The sequence below is a fragment of the Pristiophorus japonicus genome, chromosome 8, assembly GCF_044704955.1.
Source record: "Pristiophorus japonicus isolate sPriJap1 chromosome 8, sPriJap1.hap1, whole genome shotgun sequence".
In the NCBI taxonomy this organism is placed as follows: domain Eukaryota; kingdom Metazoa; phylum Chordata; class Chondrichthyes; family Pristiophoridae; genus Pristiophorus; species Pristiophorus japonicus.
In genome coordinates this window covers 219560834-219580710 of record NC_091984.1, presented here as the reverse complement: position 1 = coordinate 219580710, position 19877 = coordinate 219560834, and the positions used below count along the sequence as shown (strand labels likewise).

General features: G+C 42.6%; 1 protein-coding gene across 1 annotated transcript in view; it reads right to left on the bottom strand.

The window, feature by feature from the left end:
* Nucleotides 1-19877, bottom strand: part of LOC139269009 (probable E3 ubiquitin-protein ligase HECTD4) — a 279923-nt gene that overhangs the window by 46820 nt on the left and 213226 nt on the right. The window contains exons 46-52 of the mRNA XM_070887933.1: nucleotides 13468-13629; nucleotides 12284-12432; nucleotides 11244-11323; nucleotides 8034-8197; nucleotides 4642-4879; nucleotides 2332-2468; nucleotides 581-707 (exon numbers count right to left, since the gene is read on the bottom strand). Of these exons, the coding sequence (XP_070744034.1) occupies nucleotides 581-707; nucleotides 2332-2468; nucleotides 4642-4879; nucleotides 8034-8197; nucleotides 11244-11323; nucleotides 12284-12432; nucleotides 13468-13629 (1057 nt within the window). The remainder of the gene's footprint in view (nucleotides 1-580; nucleotides 708-2331; nucleotides 2469-4641; nucleotides 4880-8033; nucleotides 8198-11243; nucleotides 11324-12283; nucleotides 12433-13467; nucleotides 13630-19877) is intronic.

Genomic DNA, 19877 nt, shown 5'->3' with positions numbered 1-19877 from the left:
CTGGTTGTTTAGGTGAGGAGCAGGGACTTCTCCTGGTATCCTAGCCAGTACTGCTCCTTCCAGCAATACAGTACCACCAAAAACAGATTAATTGGGCATTTCTTATTACAGTTTGCGGGTTCCTGAGAGAAAAATGGCCACAGCGCTCCAATAATTGTATGCAAAGTCCTTTGAGGCGCTTCTGAGTTGTGTAATACAGTGCTAAATAAATCCAAATATGTTTCAGAAATTTGATGGCTACACTCAGTTGCCCTATGTTCCTTTAAACCTGCTGACCACAGACAGCTGTGAGCAGGCGATCTATATACAATGAAGTGCTCAGCAACATTAACTGCAACTCTCTCTTTTTATAGTCAATTATTGTCAATGGAGAAGAACTACATGCCGTCATGGAAAAGGCAATTTTACACAAAATGATTGCTCCCAGGACTGCTAATGACAAACAGTACAAAACAAAAAAGAATGGAGAAACCCAATATACCTTCAAAATAGGAGCACGTAGCAATTCAACAGAATACACTTCCTTTTTAACAATCTGCTACGGTTATTCATTCATCACACAAGATTGCTTAGAACCTACCAAGCTGTAGTGCGCCCTTTATCTGATCTAATCCAGATTTTCTTTCTGCTTCATTCCGGAATCGTCTGCGAATCGTAGGGAAGACCTTGGTTTCCCAGGCTTTGACTAAAAGTGCATAATGATCCTCCTGTGAAAGGACAATGTAAGAAATCACAGAAACCAAGCACCGGCAGTTTGCCAAACAGTATCCTACAATCAACGGGAGTGGAAAATGAAGTTAAACAAAAATACTTCAATCACTACTGCTTTAATTAAAATTTGCTAAATGGTTTTTCTTTGTCAAGTTTTTTTTCCCGGGGAGAACAACTTGTATGGAAACACACAAGACAGAATTTACATTCTATGAGTGGGCTGGTCGAATAAATCATAAATGATAAAGTAAGATATAAATTCCATGTCACAGGTCTTCATAATCTATTACGGTTAGATCACATGAAAAAATTGAGTAAAAGATGCATTTCACAGTGTATTCTGGTTCTTTATGGATTGTTACATTACAAACGCTAATCAGTGGGATTTGCATTTATGATGGGCCTGAACTGACAGAACACATGTGCTATATCTACGGCGTATGCCATTATTATCGTGCAGAAATTCCAACAAATTATGGCAAGTGTACCATAATTTGTGTGTACTTTTGTACCATACACCCATTATCTTTGCCGAAAATGGCTAGGTGATAATTTATAATAGTCCTGCCCCCATTAAAATCAATGGCGATTGCAAATTTGCTGTATTTAAGCCATTCTTCACGGAGCTGCCAATTAAGACTGATAAATAATGGACCTAGCAGAGGTGTGATTTATGGACTTGTATTTGGAGGAAGCAGTTCTTTTAGGGTTGTACCAAGAGAAAAAAAATATGTAAATTAATGTACCGGTTACACAACTGTTCTAATTTTAACAATGTAAAAATGACAAGAATGAGAAATAACGCAATTTAATGTAGGAGCAGGCAGATTCCAATAGGACAAGGCTACTGTCATTGGCAAGTGAGAGTCCCAAGGCGACGCATGGAGAGTTTACTAATCTCGACTGTAACTGTATGTTAATTGTCTTGATTGCAAATACATGCACTGCATATGGATTAGGGCTTCGACTAAGAAAGGGTGTGAAGAAAATGCTAAGACTGTGAACTGCCTGCTTAATGTTGCAATGATCTTGCATCTGCATATGCAGAAAATCAGAATCCCTCCATGCTTTACATATTCAAAATGACTGTCTCAGGTGATGTAATACGCGATTAAAACGCGGGCACTTATCAATTATTAAAGTGGAAAAAATGAAATGGAGTACAGTTAGAAAAACAATCTTCATAGCCCAACATGACATCTTAACCAGAATTTTAATCGTCTTCTATAAATCTGCTAGTTGTTGTTAAATAAACCAACAAAGGTGTTTTATCTTCTGCACCTTCACTTTGGCTGTGGGATCAATTAATTGGCCGTGCCTCTTTAGAGTTATCACTACCCGTGGCGTATTCTAATCAGTTCCCAGCAAATTGTGGCATCAATTCACCACTGGAGGATCAAGGAACACAACAGTAACATATGGTGCTCATCAGCCATATTACCATTGCAGCAACTTTCGTCCCATTGCTTATAAACTCTGAACCGATGTTGAGATTTCCTCTCGGTTAGGGATAGGGGCGAAGGCGGGAAAGAGAACAGAACTGACTCGAACAACACCTGAATACTTCCAATGCGAAGAAAATGAAAAAAACCCAGCTAATATTGTGTGTTAACTTCATACCCTTGGAACGTCATCATCTTCGTCATCATCACTTTCATCATCAGCTGCTGGTGGTGGATGAGAGCATGGACCAGATATCAAAAAGTTTTCATAGCTCAATTCCACTTTGTAATGGCAAGAGGCATCACTGTCATATTCTGCCACGGAATAAGAGAGATGTCACATTAGGCACATTTCATGCTATCTTCCTACCAGCAAGTGACCTCCTGAAGAACTTACAACATTTTTGATCCCAAATGCCACCCATGTTAGTCCACTGGCAGTCATCAATTCGGTAATCCCTCTCACCTTCAGCCCCTCTCTGGTCAAACTAACACTTCACCTATTTTAAGGTCACTGGTCTTCTAAATTGTTCCTTTCCTACTACAAATACATTGCTCTCCACGCTCTTCGCACCTCACCTCCCCCCCGGCATTTTCAATGTATTGAAAACAAGGCTCATCACACATCCTCTTACCCTAACTTATTCTTTCCTAGGACCTCAAAACTTGGAACACCTTACCCAGCTTAGTCTTCCTTTTCTGCTATAATCAAGCTTTTAAAAACAAATAGGTCACAAATATTAATGCCCCAAGAAAATAATTCACCCAGAACTCCATCTGTGCTGAGGGGAACTGAACCATGACAAAAAACAAGCTTTTTTTAAAAAATCAAGTTTTGACTTATTGTCAAATCACAATACACAAGAGTTTAAAAAACAATTGTAATTGAGGCCAATTACCCCAGCCTAAATCAATATAAATGTTAGGTTTTGTCATCATCTGCAAGGTTACAAACTTGGGAGGAATCAAGCCACATAATTCAAACATAAATAATGCTGTGTGTTTAGTTCAGTTACATGTAGAACTGGCAGCTACTTTTTTTTTAGTTTGAGCAGTCAGTTTAAAATCAAAGAATTCCCAGACACTATTCTTAAGGGTGTTTAACTTCAACTATTCAAATCAGACAATTGCTTTGGAACCTTCACAATTTCAGAAAGACCAGCATAGTCCACCCAATGGTCAGAAATAAAAGAATGGAATTATTGTGTATAAAAAAATGTTAATTCTAAAGAACAGTAATTTAGGATAGTGATTGCAAGTTTTTATTTTCCTTTTGAGGAATTAGCTAATATAATTTTGACTGTAAATATACATTATATTACTTTTATTTGTTTACCTGCTAAGAAAGAACTTGCATTTATATAGCACCTTTAATGACCTCAGGGCATTCCAAAGTGCTTTACAGCCAATTTGGTGAGGACCGGCTGGTGGAAGACCTTTGTCTTACGGATGTTTAGCGTAATGCCTATGTTTTTGTACGCCTCAGTAAATACGTCAACTATGTTCTGGAGTTCAGCCTCTATGTGCGCAGACGCAGGCATTGTCCGCATACTGTAGCTCGAAGACAGAGGCTGGCCAATCCCTAGCATTGAAGCACTGACCACACTTGATCAGCGCCGCTGGGCAGGCCACAAAGTTCGCATGCCAGGCACAAGACTCCCAAAGCAAGTGATGTACTCGGAGCTCCTTCACGGCAAATGAGCCAAACGTGGGCAGCGGAAATGCTACAAGGACACCATCAAAGCCTCCCTGATAAAGTGCAACTGACACCTGGGAATCCCTGGCCAAAGACCGCCCTAAGTGGAGGAAGTACATCCGAGAGGGCGCTGAGCACCTCGAGTCTCATCGCTGAGAACATGCAGAAATCAAGCGCAGGCAGCGGAAAGAACCGGCAGCAAACCAGTCCCACCCTCCCTTACCCTCAATGACTATCTGTCCCACCTGTGACAGAGTCTGTGGCTCTTGTATTGGACTGTTCAGCCACCAAAGAACTTACTTCAGGAGTGGAAGCAAGTCTTCCTCGATTCCGAGGGACTGCCTATGATGATGATGACAGCCAATTTTGTAATTTTGAAGTGCAGTCACTGTTGTAATGTAGGGAATGCGGAAGCCAATTTGCGCACAGCAAGCTCCCACAAACAGCTATGTGATAATCTGTTTTAGTGATATTCGTTTAATATTGGCCAGGACATTCACTTGATAGTCAAAACGAGAAAAAAAGATCTGATATGATGCCCTGCCACTTTTCAGAGATGGGAGAGACACAGAATAATTTGGGCAACAAAAGTAATTAGAAAATTGGTTTTCTGTATGTTATCTTGGGCACATCATTAAAAGCTTCCCTAGTCTCTAGGTCATAGGGAACTGGGACTCACCTATGTGAATAGTCTAAAATAGTGAAGCCAAAAAATCTAGAGTAGAGGATAGAAAAAAACCAATAATGTAGCACGAACATGCAGTCAAATATCTTTAAATGGGAATTGCTTACGCTGTTGTGCTGCAGCAGTTGCTGCAATTCGACAGGGTGGTCCATGGGACCCAGTATCTGACGCCACACTAGCACCAGCGTCATTGTCGCTGTCAGAGGCCATGGCGAACGGCAAAGCCTCGAAGTTGGCACTGATTTCCTCGGCTAGATCAACGCATAGGTCGGCTGCATTCCGGTGTGCCTGACCCTCTGCATAAGCAAAAGGACGACATCCAAAGTTGGCACGGACTTTGGTATTCTATTAAAAACAAGCAGATGGAAACAAGCATTTGAGTGTTCAAAACTTTGCTCTATGATTAGAAATAACGAGATAAAACGATGGAAAAGAGAGATTATTTTTTTTCTCTTGATATGGGCTCATTTGGGAAAGTGTGGGGTCCTCCACCATGGAATCCAAAGAGACTGACATCAGAATACCTCCAAATATCCTCTTCACTTTTAATTGTTCCATATTCTGAATTTAAAAGCAAGAAAAAAGACTGGCATTTTCATAGCACCTTTTACAACTTCAGGACATCTAAAGCTAATGGAGTATTTTTGAAGTGTAGTTAATGTTGTCGTCTTCTCTTAGGCAGTCCCTCGGAGTAGAGGATGACTTGCTTTCCACACTAACACAAGTTCTCAGGTGACTGATGAGTCCAATGCGTGAACTACAGTCTCTGTCACAGGTGGGGCAGATGGTGGTTGAAGGGACGGGTGGTTGGGGTGCTTGGTTCGTCGTACGCTCCTTCCGCTGTTGCGCTTGCTCCTGGCGAAGACACTCGAGGTGTTTGGCGCCTTCCCGGATGCTTCTCCTCCACTTTGAACGGTCTTGGGCCAGGGATTCCCAGGTGTTGGTGGGGATGTTGCACTTTTTCCAAGGAGGCTTTGAGGATGTCCTTAACGTGTTTCCTCTGCCCACCTCGCTTGCCGTGACGGAGCTCTGAGTAGAGCGCTTGTTTTGGGAGTATAGTATTGGGCATGCGGACGATGTGGCCTGTCCATCAGAGTCGATCGAGCGTGGTCAATGCTTCGATGCTGTCCTGAGCAAGAACACAGACGTTGGTGTGCCTATCCTGCCAATGAATTTGCAGGATCTTGCAGAGGCAGCGTTGCTGGCACTTCACCAGTGCTTTGAGGTGCCTGCTGTATATAGTTCATGTCTCTGAAGCATATAGGAGGGCAGGTATCAGTACTGCTCTGTAGACCATGAGCATGGTGCCGGGTTTGAGGTCCTGGCCTCTTCCTCAGGCGACCGAAGGCTGCACTGGAACACTGAAGGTGGTGTTGGACTTCGTCATCAAAGTCTACCCTTGTTGACAGTCGACTCCAGAGGTATGGAAAATGGTCCACGTTGTCCAAGGCCTCACCATGGATCTTGATAATCGGGGCAGTAGTGCGTGACAGGGACAGATTGATAGAGAACCTTTGTCTTACGGATGTTTAGTATAAGGCCCATACTCACGTACGCTTCAATGAAGGTGTCGACCATGGTTTGGAGGTCGACCTCAGTGGGCGCAAACGCTCGTGTCTCCGCATGCTGTCATTCAATGACAGAGGATGGGACGACCTTGGATCTGGACTGGAGGCGACAGAGGTTGAACAGTTTCCTGTTTGTTCTGTAGATTAACTCCAGTCCAGCGGGGAGCTTATTGAGGTCGAGAAGGAGCATTGCAGCAAGGAAGATCGAGAAGAGCGTTGGTGCGATGACACAGCCCTGCTTGACCTTGGTCAGCAAGTATATTGGGTCTGTGGTGGATCCGTTGGTCAGGATCACAGCTTGCATGTCATTGTGAAGCAGGCGGAGGATCGTGACGAATCTGAGGGCAGCCGAATTTGAGGAAGACACTCCATAATCCCTCCCGGATGACAGTGTCGAAGGCCTTTATGAGGTCAAAGTAGGCCATGTACAGAGGCTGGTGCTGCTCCCTGCATTTTTCTTGAATTTGACACATGGTGAAGATCATGTCCATTGTGCCCCTTAGTTGGAGGAATCCGCATTGCAACTCTGGGAGGAGTTCTTCAGCAAGGGGAGCCTGAGTCGCCCAACTAGTTCATTTTTTTTGGCGAAGCATACCCCATGGAGGTGGCGTCCTTCTTCTGGTTTACCTTTCCAGAAGGTTCTGATGAAAGGTCACCGACCTGAAACTTTTGTTTCTCTCTCCACAGATGCTGCCTGATCTGCTGAGTATTTTCGGTTTCTAATTGTAGTGGAGGAAACGCTGCAGCCAATTTGCACACAGCAAGGTCCCACAAACAGCATTGTGATAATGACTAGACAATCTGTTTTTAGTGGTGAGGGATAAATATTGACCAAGAGACAAGGGAGAACATTCCTGCTCTTCTTCGAAATAGTGCCATGTGATCTTTTAAGTTTACCCGAGGGGCGGGTTTAACATTTCATCCAAAAGACGGGACCTCTGAAAGCGCAGTACTCCCTCAGTAAGGGATTAACACTACTCGCAATTATCTAAACACACATAAATTGTGCATAAAGTGATGCATTACAAGATCAGCATGTCTCTTACACGTGCCGTATCCTTCATTCTCCCTCTTCAAATCAGCAACAAGCATCTTTGAAGAAAAAGTAAAAAAATATCTCGGCACTGGTTTAAAATATTAACACTGTTCCACAAACAAAATATTGTAACCTTCATTTTACTTTTTTGGTAATGTAGTCAACAAAGATCCAGTGAAGACAATGCAAATAAATGAAAGCACAATATCGCCTTCACAAATCTCGACAGCAAAAGGATCAGATTGTTGTAGCCGTGCAGTTTTGTAAGAACAGTCGTAAGCTGTTCAAGTGATTACATATCACAGCAGATCTATGACACAGAACAGCCAGTATTAATGGGCAGCCCCATTCCAAGAGATTCTCTAGACCGCAGCAAAGTTAAATAGACAACAGTGGCTTGGTTAGTCTTATGGCTTCAAAGCAAAATAGGTTACTGCAACCTCAACCCACCCACAATACAGCCTGTACTAACTTTCAACATGCACCAATTACACACACACACAAAATTATCTGAACAATTTAGTCTAATATAACAAGCATTCATCATTTAAAAACTGCAAGACTGACTAGTACCCCGTGCAGTTGCTGTGTACTCCATGTTAGGGGTGAGCTATTACTACATGCTGCTTTCGCTGCAAACTGCAGCGCCAATATTCCTGAATGGTTATATGGTTGTAAGGATCTCTCTGCTGGTAGTTCAATTTCCATAAAAACATATGGTAGAGTAGCAAGATCATGTTTTGGGCCATTAGAGCTTCAAGGTAAAATACAGTTTGCCGATCTCAGTTCATCTTCGAGAGAGGAATCAACAAGACGAACCCTCAACTCACCATCTGGCTTATGTGCCGCAAATGATCAGCCTAAAAACGAGTGATAAATGAAACAAAGAAATTACCTTTTTCTGAATGTGAACAACTGGCCACATTCCACCAGACACATCCTCCAAAAAAGGGCTCAGTCGCTGCCCGCAATATGTGAAATACACCTTGCCCTTTGATGGCTGCCCCGGTGGTGGAGGGGTTCCGTCACTTCTCTCCCAGCCAATTCCTGCTACATCACCTAGAGCAGGAGGAAATTAAATCAAGCATGAAAAAAATATATATTGTGCAACTGTTTTAATCAATGCATTTAATGGTATTTAATAAAATGTGAAGATGGTTGCAGCTCCACTTATGGCTGAGTCAGTTTAACTGGTGAAAAACCGCCAAATGGAGCAGGAGGTTTGCATATCTGAGTTACAGCTAACTGTTTCGATATCAGGGCAGCAAAACAGCCATGATTTCCACTCCTGATTGTCTAGATATGTATGCAGGAAAGTGCCCATGTAGTCACACTAGCTGAGAAAGTGATTGCACTTGACTTTGATACTCTACATAGTTGACTAACCTGGAAACACTTACATTCCAAGTTCCAAAATGAAGAATGGCCACTTGGGTATAGTACTGAAGCGCTGCTAGCAGCTGCAAGATCACCATCCAGCAAAGCAATGTCTTCACAAGAGTAGGGTTAAAAAGGAAACGAGAAAACCAACAAAAAATGCCAACTGTTGATATTAAAAAAACTAGTTACAACGAAACATGGGTCTAATTAATTGTACAGAATGTTTTGAGGACGTTCACCTAGATATATGAAACATGCGGTTGTGAGGTGCGGGAATTGAGAGAAAGGGAGTTTTTATAAACTGGAAATAAATACGAGTCTGATAGCTTCTTTGGAGATGGATCAGCTTGGAAGTGCAGATGCAAACTATCTCGCCACCCTGCTGACGAACACTATTATTCTTGATTGGTCACTTTTAAATCTCACTGATACAAGCAACCAAAGATTATTACAGGAATACTGAATACAGGACTTCACATTAGTTACCAGAGAAAGGATGATTTAAAAAAAAATGTTTTCTGCATTTAATCCACAAAACCCCACCCTGCTCAAAACTAGATACAGTCCAACCCACTTACATCAATATTTCATGGGTCATTCCAATTTTATCAACATAAGTAGTTTGTTAACAGAAGCAGTTCCCTTCATATTGACGTGAAACTGACCAGACAGTTTGCGGTTACAGGTTGAGTGCCAGGAAATCGCACTAGATCAGGAAAGTGCGATAATAATTTGAAAACCTAACTAGGCTTTAATAAATAAAAATCAGACTACTTAATTTTTCGCTAATTGACTTTTGGAGGGATAGAGTTCTCTTAGTAGCATTTGCAGGAGTCAATCAAACGGCACACCAGAGGATGAAAGAGTTTGCCGCTCCAGGTTGTGCATTGAACTTCTCACTGGGGGATGAAAGTCCAGGTCAACATTTGCAGTTTGCGACATAAGCTTTTACTATGGTTAGGGACTTAAAAAAGAAAGTGTCGACTTAAACGGGCCAGAGTTCATGTTGGCGTCGACATAAAGGGCAAGTTTTTTGATTAAATGTGCCGGTAGGGACTGAGACTCAACCTTGTTGTTGACATAAATGGGCTTGAGATAAGTGAGTAGGACTGTACGTGTAAATTTCTAGACAAGTAATTTCGTGGTTGTTTTTTGTTCCGTGACAGTTAAATGAATTAATTCACTGGTCTAGTAAATTTCAGGATGATAATGTGTGTTACAGTATACTCTTGGGTAATAGAATAACCTGCATTTTTATAGCACCTTTAATGTAGTAAAATGTCCCGAGGCGCTTCACTGAAGCGATTATCAAACAAAATTTGACACCGAGCCACATTAGGACAGGTGACCAAAAGCTTGGCAAAAGAGGTAGGCTTTAAGGAGCATCTTAAAGGGGGAGAGAGCTAGAAAGGCGAAGAGGTTTAGGGAGGAAATTTCCAAACTTAGGACCTAGGCAGCTGAAGGCACGAACGCCAATGGTGGAGTGATGAAAATCGGGGATACGCAAGAGGCCAGAATCGAAGTAGTGGAGAGATCTCGGAGGAATGTAGGGCAGGAGGTTACAGAGATAGAGGGGTGAGGCTATGGACGGATTTGAAAACAAGGATGAGAATTTTAAAATAGAGGCGTTGCTAGAACTGGTGTCAACATAGATCAGCGAACACTGGGTTGATGGATGAACGGGACTTGGTGTGAGTTGGGATACGAGCAGCAGAGATAAGCTCACGTTTATGGGAGGCCGGACAGGAGAGAATTAGAATAGTCAACGCTAAAGTTAACAAAGGCATGGATGAGGGTTTCAGCAGCAGGTGAGCTGAGGCAGTGGCGCACAGGGGCGATGTTAGAGAGATTGAAGTAGGCAGTCTTTGTGATGGAGTGGATATGGGATCAGAAGCTCATCTTAGGATCAAATAGGATGCTAAGGTTGCGATCAGTGTGGTTCAGCCTCCAGAATGGCTAGGCAGAGGGATGGCTAGGGAATGGAGTTTGTGGCGGGGGACCGAAGACAATGGCTATGGTCTTCCCAAAATTTAATTGGACAATATTTCTGCTCATCTAATGTTGGACATGGAGCATGATAAATCCAAAGGCAGTGGCAGGGTCGAGAGAGGTAGTGGTGAGGTAGAGCTGGGTGTCATCAGTGTACATGTGGAACCTGACACTGTACTTTCGCATGATGTCGCCGAGGGGCAGCATGTAGATGAGAAATAGGAGGGGGCCAAAGATAGATTGTTGGGTGACTCCAGAGTTAACAGTGCGGGAGCAGGAAGAGAAGCCATTGCATGCGATTCTCTGGCTACGACTGGGTAGATAGGAATGGAACAAGGCAGTCCCACCCAGCTGGACAACGGAGGTGAGGATTCAGATAATCTCAGAAATCATAACAACGAGGGGTTTAAGATCATTATCTGGATGACAAGATTGTAACTTTTGAAGGGTTTGAGCTGCTATTATAAAAACCAAACTCAGGTGTCTTATTAATGCAGACCGTGATTCATTAGCATATTGAAGCAACTACTTATTTTTTTTTAAACTTAAGTTATAAAATTATACTGGGCAGGGGCTGAGGGGAAGAACTTGCAAACATAGTAATGTACAGAAGCTGAGGGAAAATTGATGAAATCCTGAGTGATTTGACGAAATGTGATAAATGTAAGCGATATTTTGAAACATATGACACCAACAGCTGCAATTAAAAGATCCACACAAAACTGTTGCCATTTACCAGGTGACAGGGTGACATCTAAGCGAACACTCTTCCACTGCAACAGACTGGATCCATTGTAATGCACTGCTCTCCCATTACTGCAGAGAGAAAGAAATACACTGAAACAGCTGCATTTTTTGCTGTGCTACGAGCATCAGTTCTGCCTGCCTATTTGTCTTGCTAAAGTGCAATACAGGAGTACAGCACAATGACGTGCCAACGCATTGACTCAACCCACAAAAATAAAGCAAATGCGGCCCCAAGATTCTCCGATGTGACAAGTTCAGGATGTCAGCATTAGGAGAAAGCATCAAGCAGAAGCCAAGTTAACATTTTTTTTTTCCAATAAATTAGTGAGTCACCACCACGCTTCTTCATTCTTTCCAGCAGTTGGCTTGAGGGTTTGTTGATAAATGCCAATGAATACGTCAACTACCCACCTTAACCTTAACAGGAAAGAGAATGTGGCATGGATGGGGCAAGGGGGTTGAAAGGAAAACAGAAAGAGGTTTACTGAAAATTGATGAAATACTGTATTGAAAGAGACATTTTAAGCACAGGAGGAGAATGTTTGACCCACCTCTGGGTAGGGAAGGACTTTTACAAAATCCATATTTTCTGCTCTCTCCTGAAGCTAATCCAATTTTCCTGCATTCATCCCATACTTTTTTATATTCTTTAAGTAATCATCCAGTACCTTTGAGTGTTCTAATCAATTTAGCATTGATCACTTATGGCAGAGCACTGCACATCTAGTAACTCTTCATATGAAAATTGTTTCTTCCAACCTTCTTTTATATAGCTAGTGCTTATCTTCAGACCATAACTAACTATCTTCAATTTACCTACCAATGGAAATAAAGCATGTCCAACGTGAAACAAAACTTACATAAAAATGGCCCATTTGTTTCGAAATCACTGGCAATGGCCTGATGTTTGGGACAAATGAAGACTATGCTTATCCTTATGGGATGATAAGTAAAACTAAATTGCAGTTAAAGCACCCCCTCCTGGGTTTTTGAACACTAGCTGTGAGCTGGCACATTATAGGCACATACTTGTGGAAGAGGCAGGTTCCAACTGGATTTGTCCAAGCTCCATCCCTTTTTTCAGCTTCTGTAGCAAATCCGAAAGACACTATGGGGCCACTATCATCATCCATGTCTCCATAGGAAACAATCTCCAACTCCCAATAAAATGATGGAGCCTTAGAATACACAAACAGCATCAACCATAAGTATCTGACTAGTTAACAGTATTTAACAGTTAAGTAGTGAGCAATGCATACTGCAAGTACATTTGTTTTAATATAAAAGGTGGCAACATGAATATATACTTGGAAAAAGTGGCACTTAAAACCAAAACACTTCACTGTTAATTACAACATAAAATGTGAAAGCATTTTAAAAGTGAAATCAAATAGTGTCCTAAAGACAGTTTATACAGTTCAACTATCCATTTATATACTAATAAAAGAGTCTGAACGTCTGAAGGACAAATGTAAAGTATGGTTTTAAATTAAGGAAACAACTTTACTTTCTCTTTAGGTCCCAGATTCCTTAAGAATGGATGCTTTGAATGCCTTACAATACGGTACTTATAAGTCATCTTTACCAGCCTTTGGTGGAATAATACAAAGATGACAGGTGGATGGCAGGAGCAGTTAGCTTGCCTGGCTGCCAGTAGACTGACTGACTACAACATTTTCAAAATATGGGGAATGGTACCAGTTTGCAGAGAAACTTGGAGCAATTCTCAAGTGGGGACCACTTGCCTTGTCACCAGAACAGCACAGGTTCAAGTCTTGTGGATGCCTGAAATAACAGAAAATGCTAGTAGCTCACAGCAGGTCAGTCAACATCTGAAAAAGAAAGGTTAACATTCAGGTGGGACTCATCATCGGAACAGAGGTTGAGTTCTGACAAAGGCCCCACCCAATATATTAAACAGCCTTTCTCTTTTAGAAGTTGATTGGTCTGCAATAAATGGACAGCACTTGTTTTTTTTATTTCCATTCATTTTTCCTCTCTCTTCCCAGGCTGTCGATTCAAAGTCACTTGCCCCAAATGAGTCAACAGCTTTCAGCCATCTCATTCATTTTCTCCTCCCCCATTCCACTAATTGGACAATAAAACTTTTGCCAGCTTGCTGATTTAGAGCAAGAGGTGGTTTGTAGTTACTGCAACAAAATTTATTGCGTGAATCTCATGCCTCTTTTGTTCACTTGCCGCCAGACTCCTACCTGCACAGGTATCTGTGACGTGGCGTAGATGAATGTCCCACGAGGCAAGCCCCCTCCTGCACTTGGATCAGCTAGGAATGTCACAGCAGTAAGATGGGAAGAAAACATGCATGCTCTCACCGGAGGGAAGACTCGCGAGGGGCACCAGGTAATTTCTTTTGGCTAGAAGGAAGAAAGGGGGAGCACCATTTTCAATTTCAAATCTCCTTCAAAACAACCTATTAAAAAAACAAAAATGATGCAGTTCCTTTAACCCTACAACACTAAATGATACCCACGCAAGCAATCTGAACAAGTTGGATGCAGTCATGAAGTATAGTTAAGATTAGGCCAAGCTCCCCCAGTGGCCTTATGAGTGAAGCATCATCTGGGATTGTACAGAGCAACACAGACTGGAAGGTCCTGACTCCAGAGTTCAATTCTATGTCTATACTGAGCCAGCTGATCCCGGCAAGATCAATTGGCTTTGCGGTTCCTTGGCTCAGGAGGGAGAGGTAAAATAAAAGAAAAACTAGCAAAATTCCTTCTCCTGACCATTATCCAGTGACCCTTGTTGGAAAGTATGTGTCTCAATGTCCAATAACAGAAGTGGGCTCATGCAGTTAAACAATTTCTTCACAATCACTGGTAGAGCTCATGCCTGAAGAAAGGCACTTGGGTAAGGCACTGGACAATGTCCAGTTCCCCAGTAAGAATCAGCATCTTCAGAAGAGATGGGGGGAAAACTGGCAACAAGGTTCACCTACAAATTATTTCCTTATATTTTCTTTACCGAAACACATTGATTCAGGTGCCTATCAAAGCACTGATTCAAGATGCCTCTCAAAGCACTAGGATCCACCTGAAAGGAGGAAAACAGGCATCACTGATAAGTAACGCACGGCCACCATTGTGCACTTCCTTACTATTGACAATGAGGCAGCATGCCAAATGGCAGGAAGTGGTGCAACACCGTTTTTGTTGGGATACAAATGTAATGGGGAGATACACGAATGAAAGAGAGGGCATTTTTGTAAATATTGTAAAAAAATACTGAAATGTAACAATATGAAACTAAATAAGACTTAAAATAAAATTAGGGCTCATGAGATTGGGAGTAGTATACTAGCATGGATTGAGGATTGGTTAATGGGCAGAAAACAGTAGGAAAATTAAGGTCATTTTCAGGTTGACAGGCTGTAACAAGTGGGGTGCTGCAATGATCGGCTATTCACAATCTATATTAATGATTTGGATAAGGGGACCAAATGTAATATATCCAAGTTTCCTGATGATACAAAGCTAGGTAGGAAAGTATGTTGTGAGGAGGATGTAGAGGCTTCAAGGGGATATAGGCAGGTGAAGTGAATGGGCAAGAACATGGCAAATGGAATATAATGTGGAGAAATGTGAAGTTATCCACTTTGCTAAGAAAAATAGAAAAGCAGAGCATTTTTTAAATGGAGAGAGTTTGGAAAATGTTGGTGTTCAGAGGGAGATGGGTGTCCTTGTACACAAATCACTGAATGTTAACATGCAGGTACAGCAAGCAAGAAAGCAAATGGTATAGAATCATGAAATTATAGAAATTTACAGCACAGAAGGAGGCCATTTCGGCCCATCGTGTCCGCGCCCGCGCCGGTCGACCAAAAGCTATCCAGCCTAATCCCACTTTCTAGCTCTTGGTCCGTAGCCCTATAGGTTACAGCACTTCAAGTGTGCATCCAAGCATTTTTTTTTTTAAAATGTGGTGAGGGTTTCTGCCTCTACCACTCGTTCAGGTTGTGAGTTCCAGACACCCACCACCCTCTGGGTGAGGAAATTTCCCCTCATATCTCCTCTAAATCTCCCCCAAATTATTTTAAATCTAAGCCCCCTAGTTGTTGACCGCCCCGCCAAGGAAAACAGGTCCTTCCTATCTACTCTATCCCTCATAATTTTATACACATCAATCAGATCTCCTTAGCCTCCTCTGTTCCAAAGAAAATAGACCCAGCATCTCCAACCTTTCCTCTTAGCCAAAATTCTCCAGCCCAAGCAACATTCTTGTAAATCTTCTCTGCACCCTTTCCAGTGCAAGCACATCTTTCCTGTAACGTGGTGACCAGAACTGCACACAGTACCCCAGCTGTGGCTCTAACTATGTTTTATACAGTTCAAGCATAACCTCCTTGCGCTTGCATTCCATTCATCGACTAATAAAGGCGAGTATTCCATATGCCTTCTTAACCACCTTATCTACCTGGCCTGCTACCTTCAGGGATCTGTGGACCTGCACTCCAAGGTCCCTTTGTTCCACTACACTTTTCAGTGTTGTACCATTTAATGTGTATTCCCTTGCCTGGTTAGCTCTCCCCAAATGCATTACCTCACACTTATCCGGATTTTATTCTATTTGCTACTGTTCTGTCCACCTGAGCAGTACATTGATACCTTCCTGCAGTCCGCAGCTTTCTTCTTCATTATCAACCACACAGCCGATTTTAGTGTCATCTGCAAACTTCTTAATCATACTCGCAACATTGAAGTCTAGGTCATTGAAATATACCACAAAAAGCAAGGGACCCAGCACTGAGCCCTGCGGAACCCCGCTGGATACCACCTTCCAGTCACAAAAACACCCATCAACCATCACCCTTTGTTTCCTGCCTCCGAGCCAATTTTGGATCCAACTTGCCATTTTGCCCTGGATTCCATGGGCTTTTACTTTTGTGATCATTCTGCCATGTGGGACCTTATCAAAAGCTTTACTAAAATCCATATACACTATATCATACGCACTACCCTCATTGAATTTTTCGAGGAGGTAACCAAGAGGGTCAATCAAGTCAGTAAGACACGACCTTCCCTTAACAAATCCATGCTGACGGTCCTTGATTAGTCTTTCCGAATGAAGATTTATCCTGTCCCTCAGGATTTTTTCCAATAATTTTCCCACCACTGAGGTTAGGCTGACTGGCCTGTAATTACTCGGTCTATCCCTTTTTAAACAAAGGTACAACATTAGCAGTCCTTCAGTCCTCTGGCACCACAATGTAGTCAGAGAGGACTGGAAAATCATGGTCAGAGCCTATGCTATTTCCTCTTTTGCTTCTCTTAACAGCCTGGAATACATTTCATCTGGGCCTGGGGATTTATCCATTTTCAAAGCTGCTAAGCCCCTTAATATTTCCACTTCCAATATGTTTATCTCGTTTAATATTTCACATTCCTCCTCCCTCATTGCAAAGTCTGCATCGCCCCTCTCTTTGTGAAAACAGGTGCAAAGCATTCATTAAGAACCATACCCACGTCTTCTGCGTCCACACACAGATTTCTTTTATGGTCTCTAATAGGCCCCACTCTTTCTCTAGTTATCCTCTTACTCTTAATGTATTTATAAAACATCTTTGAGTTTTCCATGACTTTACTTGCCAACATTCTTTCATGCTCCCTCTTCGCTTTTCGGATATTTCTTTTTAAAATTGAACCCCTGCACTTCTTATACTTCTCTAGAGTTTCTGCAGTATTGAGTTCTCAGTATCTGTCATAAGCTTCTCTTTTTTTCTTTATCTTATCCTGTATGTCTCTCGACATCCAGGGGGTTCTAGATTTGTAAGCCCCACCCTTAGTTTTTAAGGGAACATACTTGCTCTGTACCCTCAGGATCTCCTCCTTGAATGCCTCCCACTGCTCCGACACTGATTTACCATCAAGTAGCCGTTTCCGCCACTTTGGCCAAAATCCATCTGAGCAAAATTGGCTTTACCCCAATTGGGAACTTTTATTTCTGGTTCACCTTTGTCCTTTTCCATAACTACCCTAAATCTTACTGAATTATGATCACGAGCACCAAAATGCTCTCCCACGGATACCCCTTCCACCGGCCCCTCTTCATTCTCCAAAACCAAGTACAGAGCCGCCCCCTCTCTTGTTAGGCTTGTTACATACTGGCTAAAGAAGTTCTCCTGAATGCATTTTAGGAATTCCGCTCCCTCTGTACCATTTACACTACTTTTTCCCTCAATTAATATTAGGGTAGTTGAAATCCCCCACTATTACAGCTCTGAAATTTGGCCACATATTTGTTCTTCTATCTCCCTCTGACTGTTTGGGGGTCTATAGTATACTCCCAGTAGTGTGATTGCCCCTTTTTTGTTTTTCAATTCAACCCATATGGCCTTGTTTGATGACCCCTCCATGTCATCCCTTCTCACAGCTGTAACTGTTTCTTTAATTAAGACTGTGATGCCCCCCCTCCTTTTTTACCCCCACTCTCTATCCCATCTGAAAACCCTGTAATCAGGAATGTTGAGCTGCCATACCTGCCCTTCTTTCAGCCATGTCTCAGTAATAACTATAATATCGTACTGCCAAGTGTCTATCTGTGCTCTCTGCTCACCTGCCTTATTCTCTATACTTCTTGCATTGAAATATATACCATTTAGTGGTGCCAAACTCCCTTGTTGCCTATTTCCCAGTCCTCGTTTCCTCTGTCTTCCAAATTCACTTTCTACTTTTCTGCTACCCAATTCTAGCTTTGCTCCTCTCCCCACTGAATCTCATCGCCGGTTCCCATCCCCCTGCCAAGCATGTTTAAATCCTCCCTAACAGCACTAGCGAGGATACTGGTACCGGCTCCGTTGAGGTGCAACCCGTCCAGCTTGGACAAGTCCCAGCTCCCCCAGAAACAGTCCCAATGCCTCAAGAATCTAAAGCCCTCCCGCCACGCATTCATCTGCTCTATCCTCCTATTTCTGTACTCACTAGCATGTGACACTGGCAGTAACCCAGAGATTACTATCTTATTTGGTCCTGCTTTTTAATCTCCCTCCTAGCTCCCTAAACTCTGCCTGCAGGGCCTCATCCCTCTTTCTACTTGTGTCATTGGTACTGATATGGACCACGACCTCTGGCTGATCACCCTCTCCCCCCAGAATGTCTTGCAGCTGCTTGGTGACATCCTTGACTCTGGCACCAGGGAGGCAACATACCATCCTGGAGTCATGTCTGCAGCCACAGAAACGTCTGTCTGCTCTCCTGACTATTGAGTCCCCAACCACTAATGCTCTACCATTCCTCTTCATTCCCCACTGTGCAGCTGAGCCACCCGTGGTGCCATGGACTTGGCTCTGTCTGCACTCCCCAGGGGCACCATCACCCCCACCAGTACACAGAACGGAATACTGTTGGAGACCGACTACCTGCCTAGTCTTCCTCTTCTGTCTGGTGGTCACCCATTCCCTCTCTGCCTGCACACTTTTAAGCTGCAGAGTGACCACCTCTAGAAACGTGCTATCCACGTAATTCTCACTATCGCGGATGCACCGCAGTGACTCCAGTATACCCCTCTGCCCTTAGTAAAGACTAAAAGACAACAGACAACCTTTATTACAAGAGTATTTGAGTATAACATTAAAGACGTCTTACTGCAAATATCTGGGGCCCTGGCGAGACCACACCTGGAGTATTGTGTACCAGTTTTGGTCTCCTTACTTAAGGAAGGATATACTTGCCATAGAAGGAGTGCAACAAAGGTTCACCAGACTGATTCTTGCCATGGGGTGGATTATCCTATGAGGAGAGTTTGAGTAGATTGGGTCTATAGTCTCTAGAGTTTAGAAGAACGAGAAGTGATCCATTGAAACATACAAAATTCTTACAGGGCTTGACAGGGTAAATGCAGGGAGGATGATTCCTCTGGCTAGGGAGTCTAGAACCAGGGGGGGTCACAGTCCTCAGCCATTTAGGACTGAAATTAGGCGAAATTTCTTCACTCAGAGGCTTAGTTGTTGAGTATACTGAACTCAGAGATCTCTTTTTTTTTTGGATACTAAGGGAGTCAAGGAATATGGGGATAGTGCAGGAAAGTGGAGTTGAGGTAGATCAGCCATGATGTCATTGAATGGCAGAGCAGTCTCGAGGGGCTAAATGGCCTACTCCTGCTCCTATTTCTTATAATGTGTTCTAACCTATATACAAAAAAGGGAAGGATGAATGTTAGATCTTAGAATCTCGATAGGCAGTTGCCTATTCAATCAGGGACTATAGGATCAAAATATGACCATGCTGGAGTCTTAACATAGGGTAATGTATTTACTCTGATAATGTAATGTATTGGTTGCTGTCCAGACATTGAACTATTTACATTCAATATAATTGAAAACTGGAATGTAGTCAGTCATATTACCGAAGGGTAACCTCTGTGGATATATCTGGGGTGAGCGCTGTTTTTCTTTTGCTGCCTATTTAAAAAAATTAATTACACTGATTTGCTCTCTGATTCATAATTCAAATTGAACTGTTTTCACATCCCAAACTTCATGATACCAATCTGCGATAGCATCAGTGAATAATCCCTTCTAGTAATGGGGCTTCAATAATGTACATCTACTCTCCAATCTCATTAAAATGGGGCTACGAGGCAAAGGATTACAAAGGGTAGAGGGAAT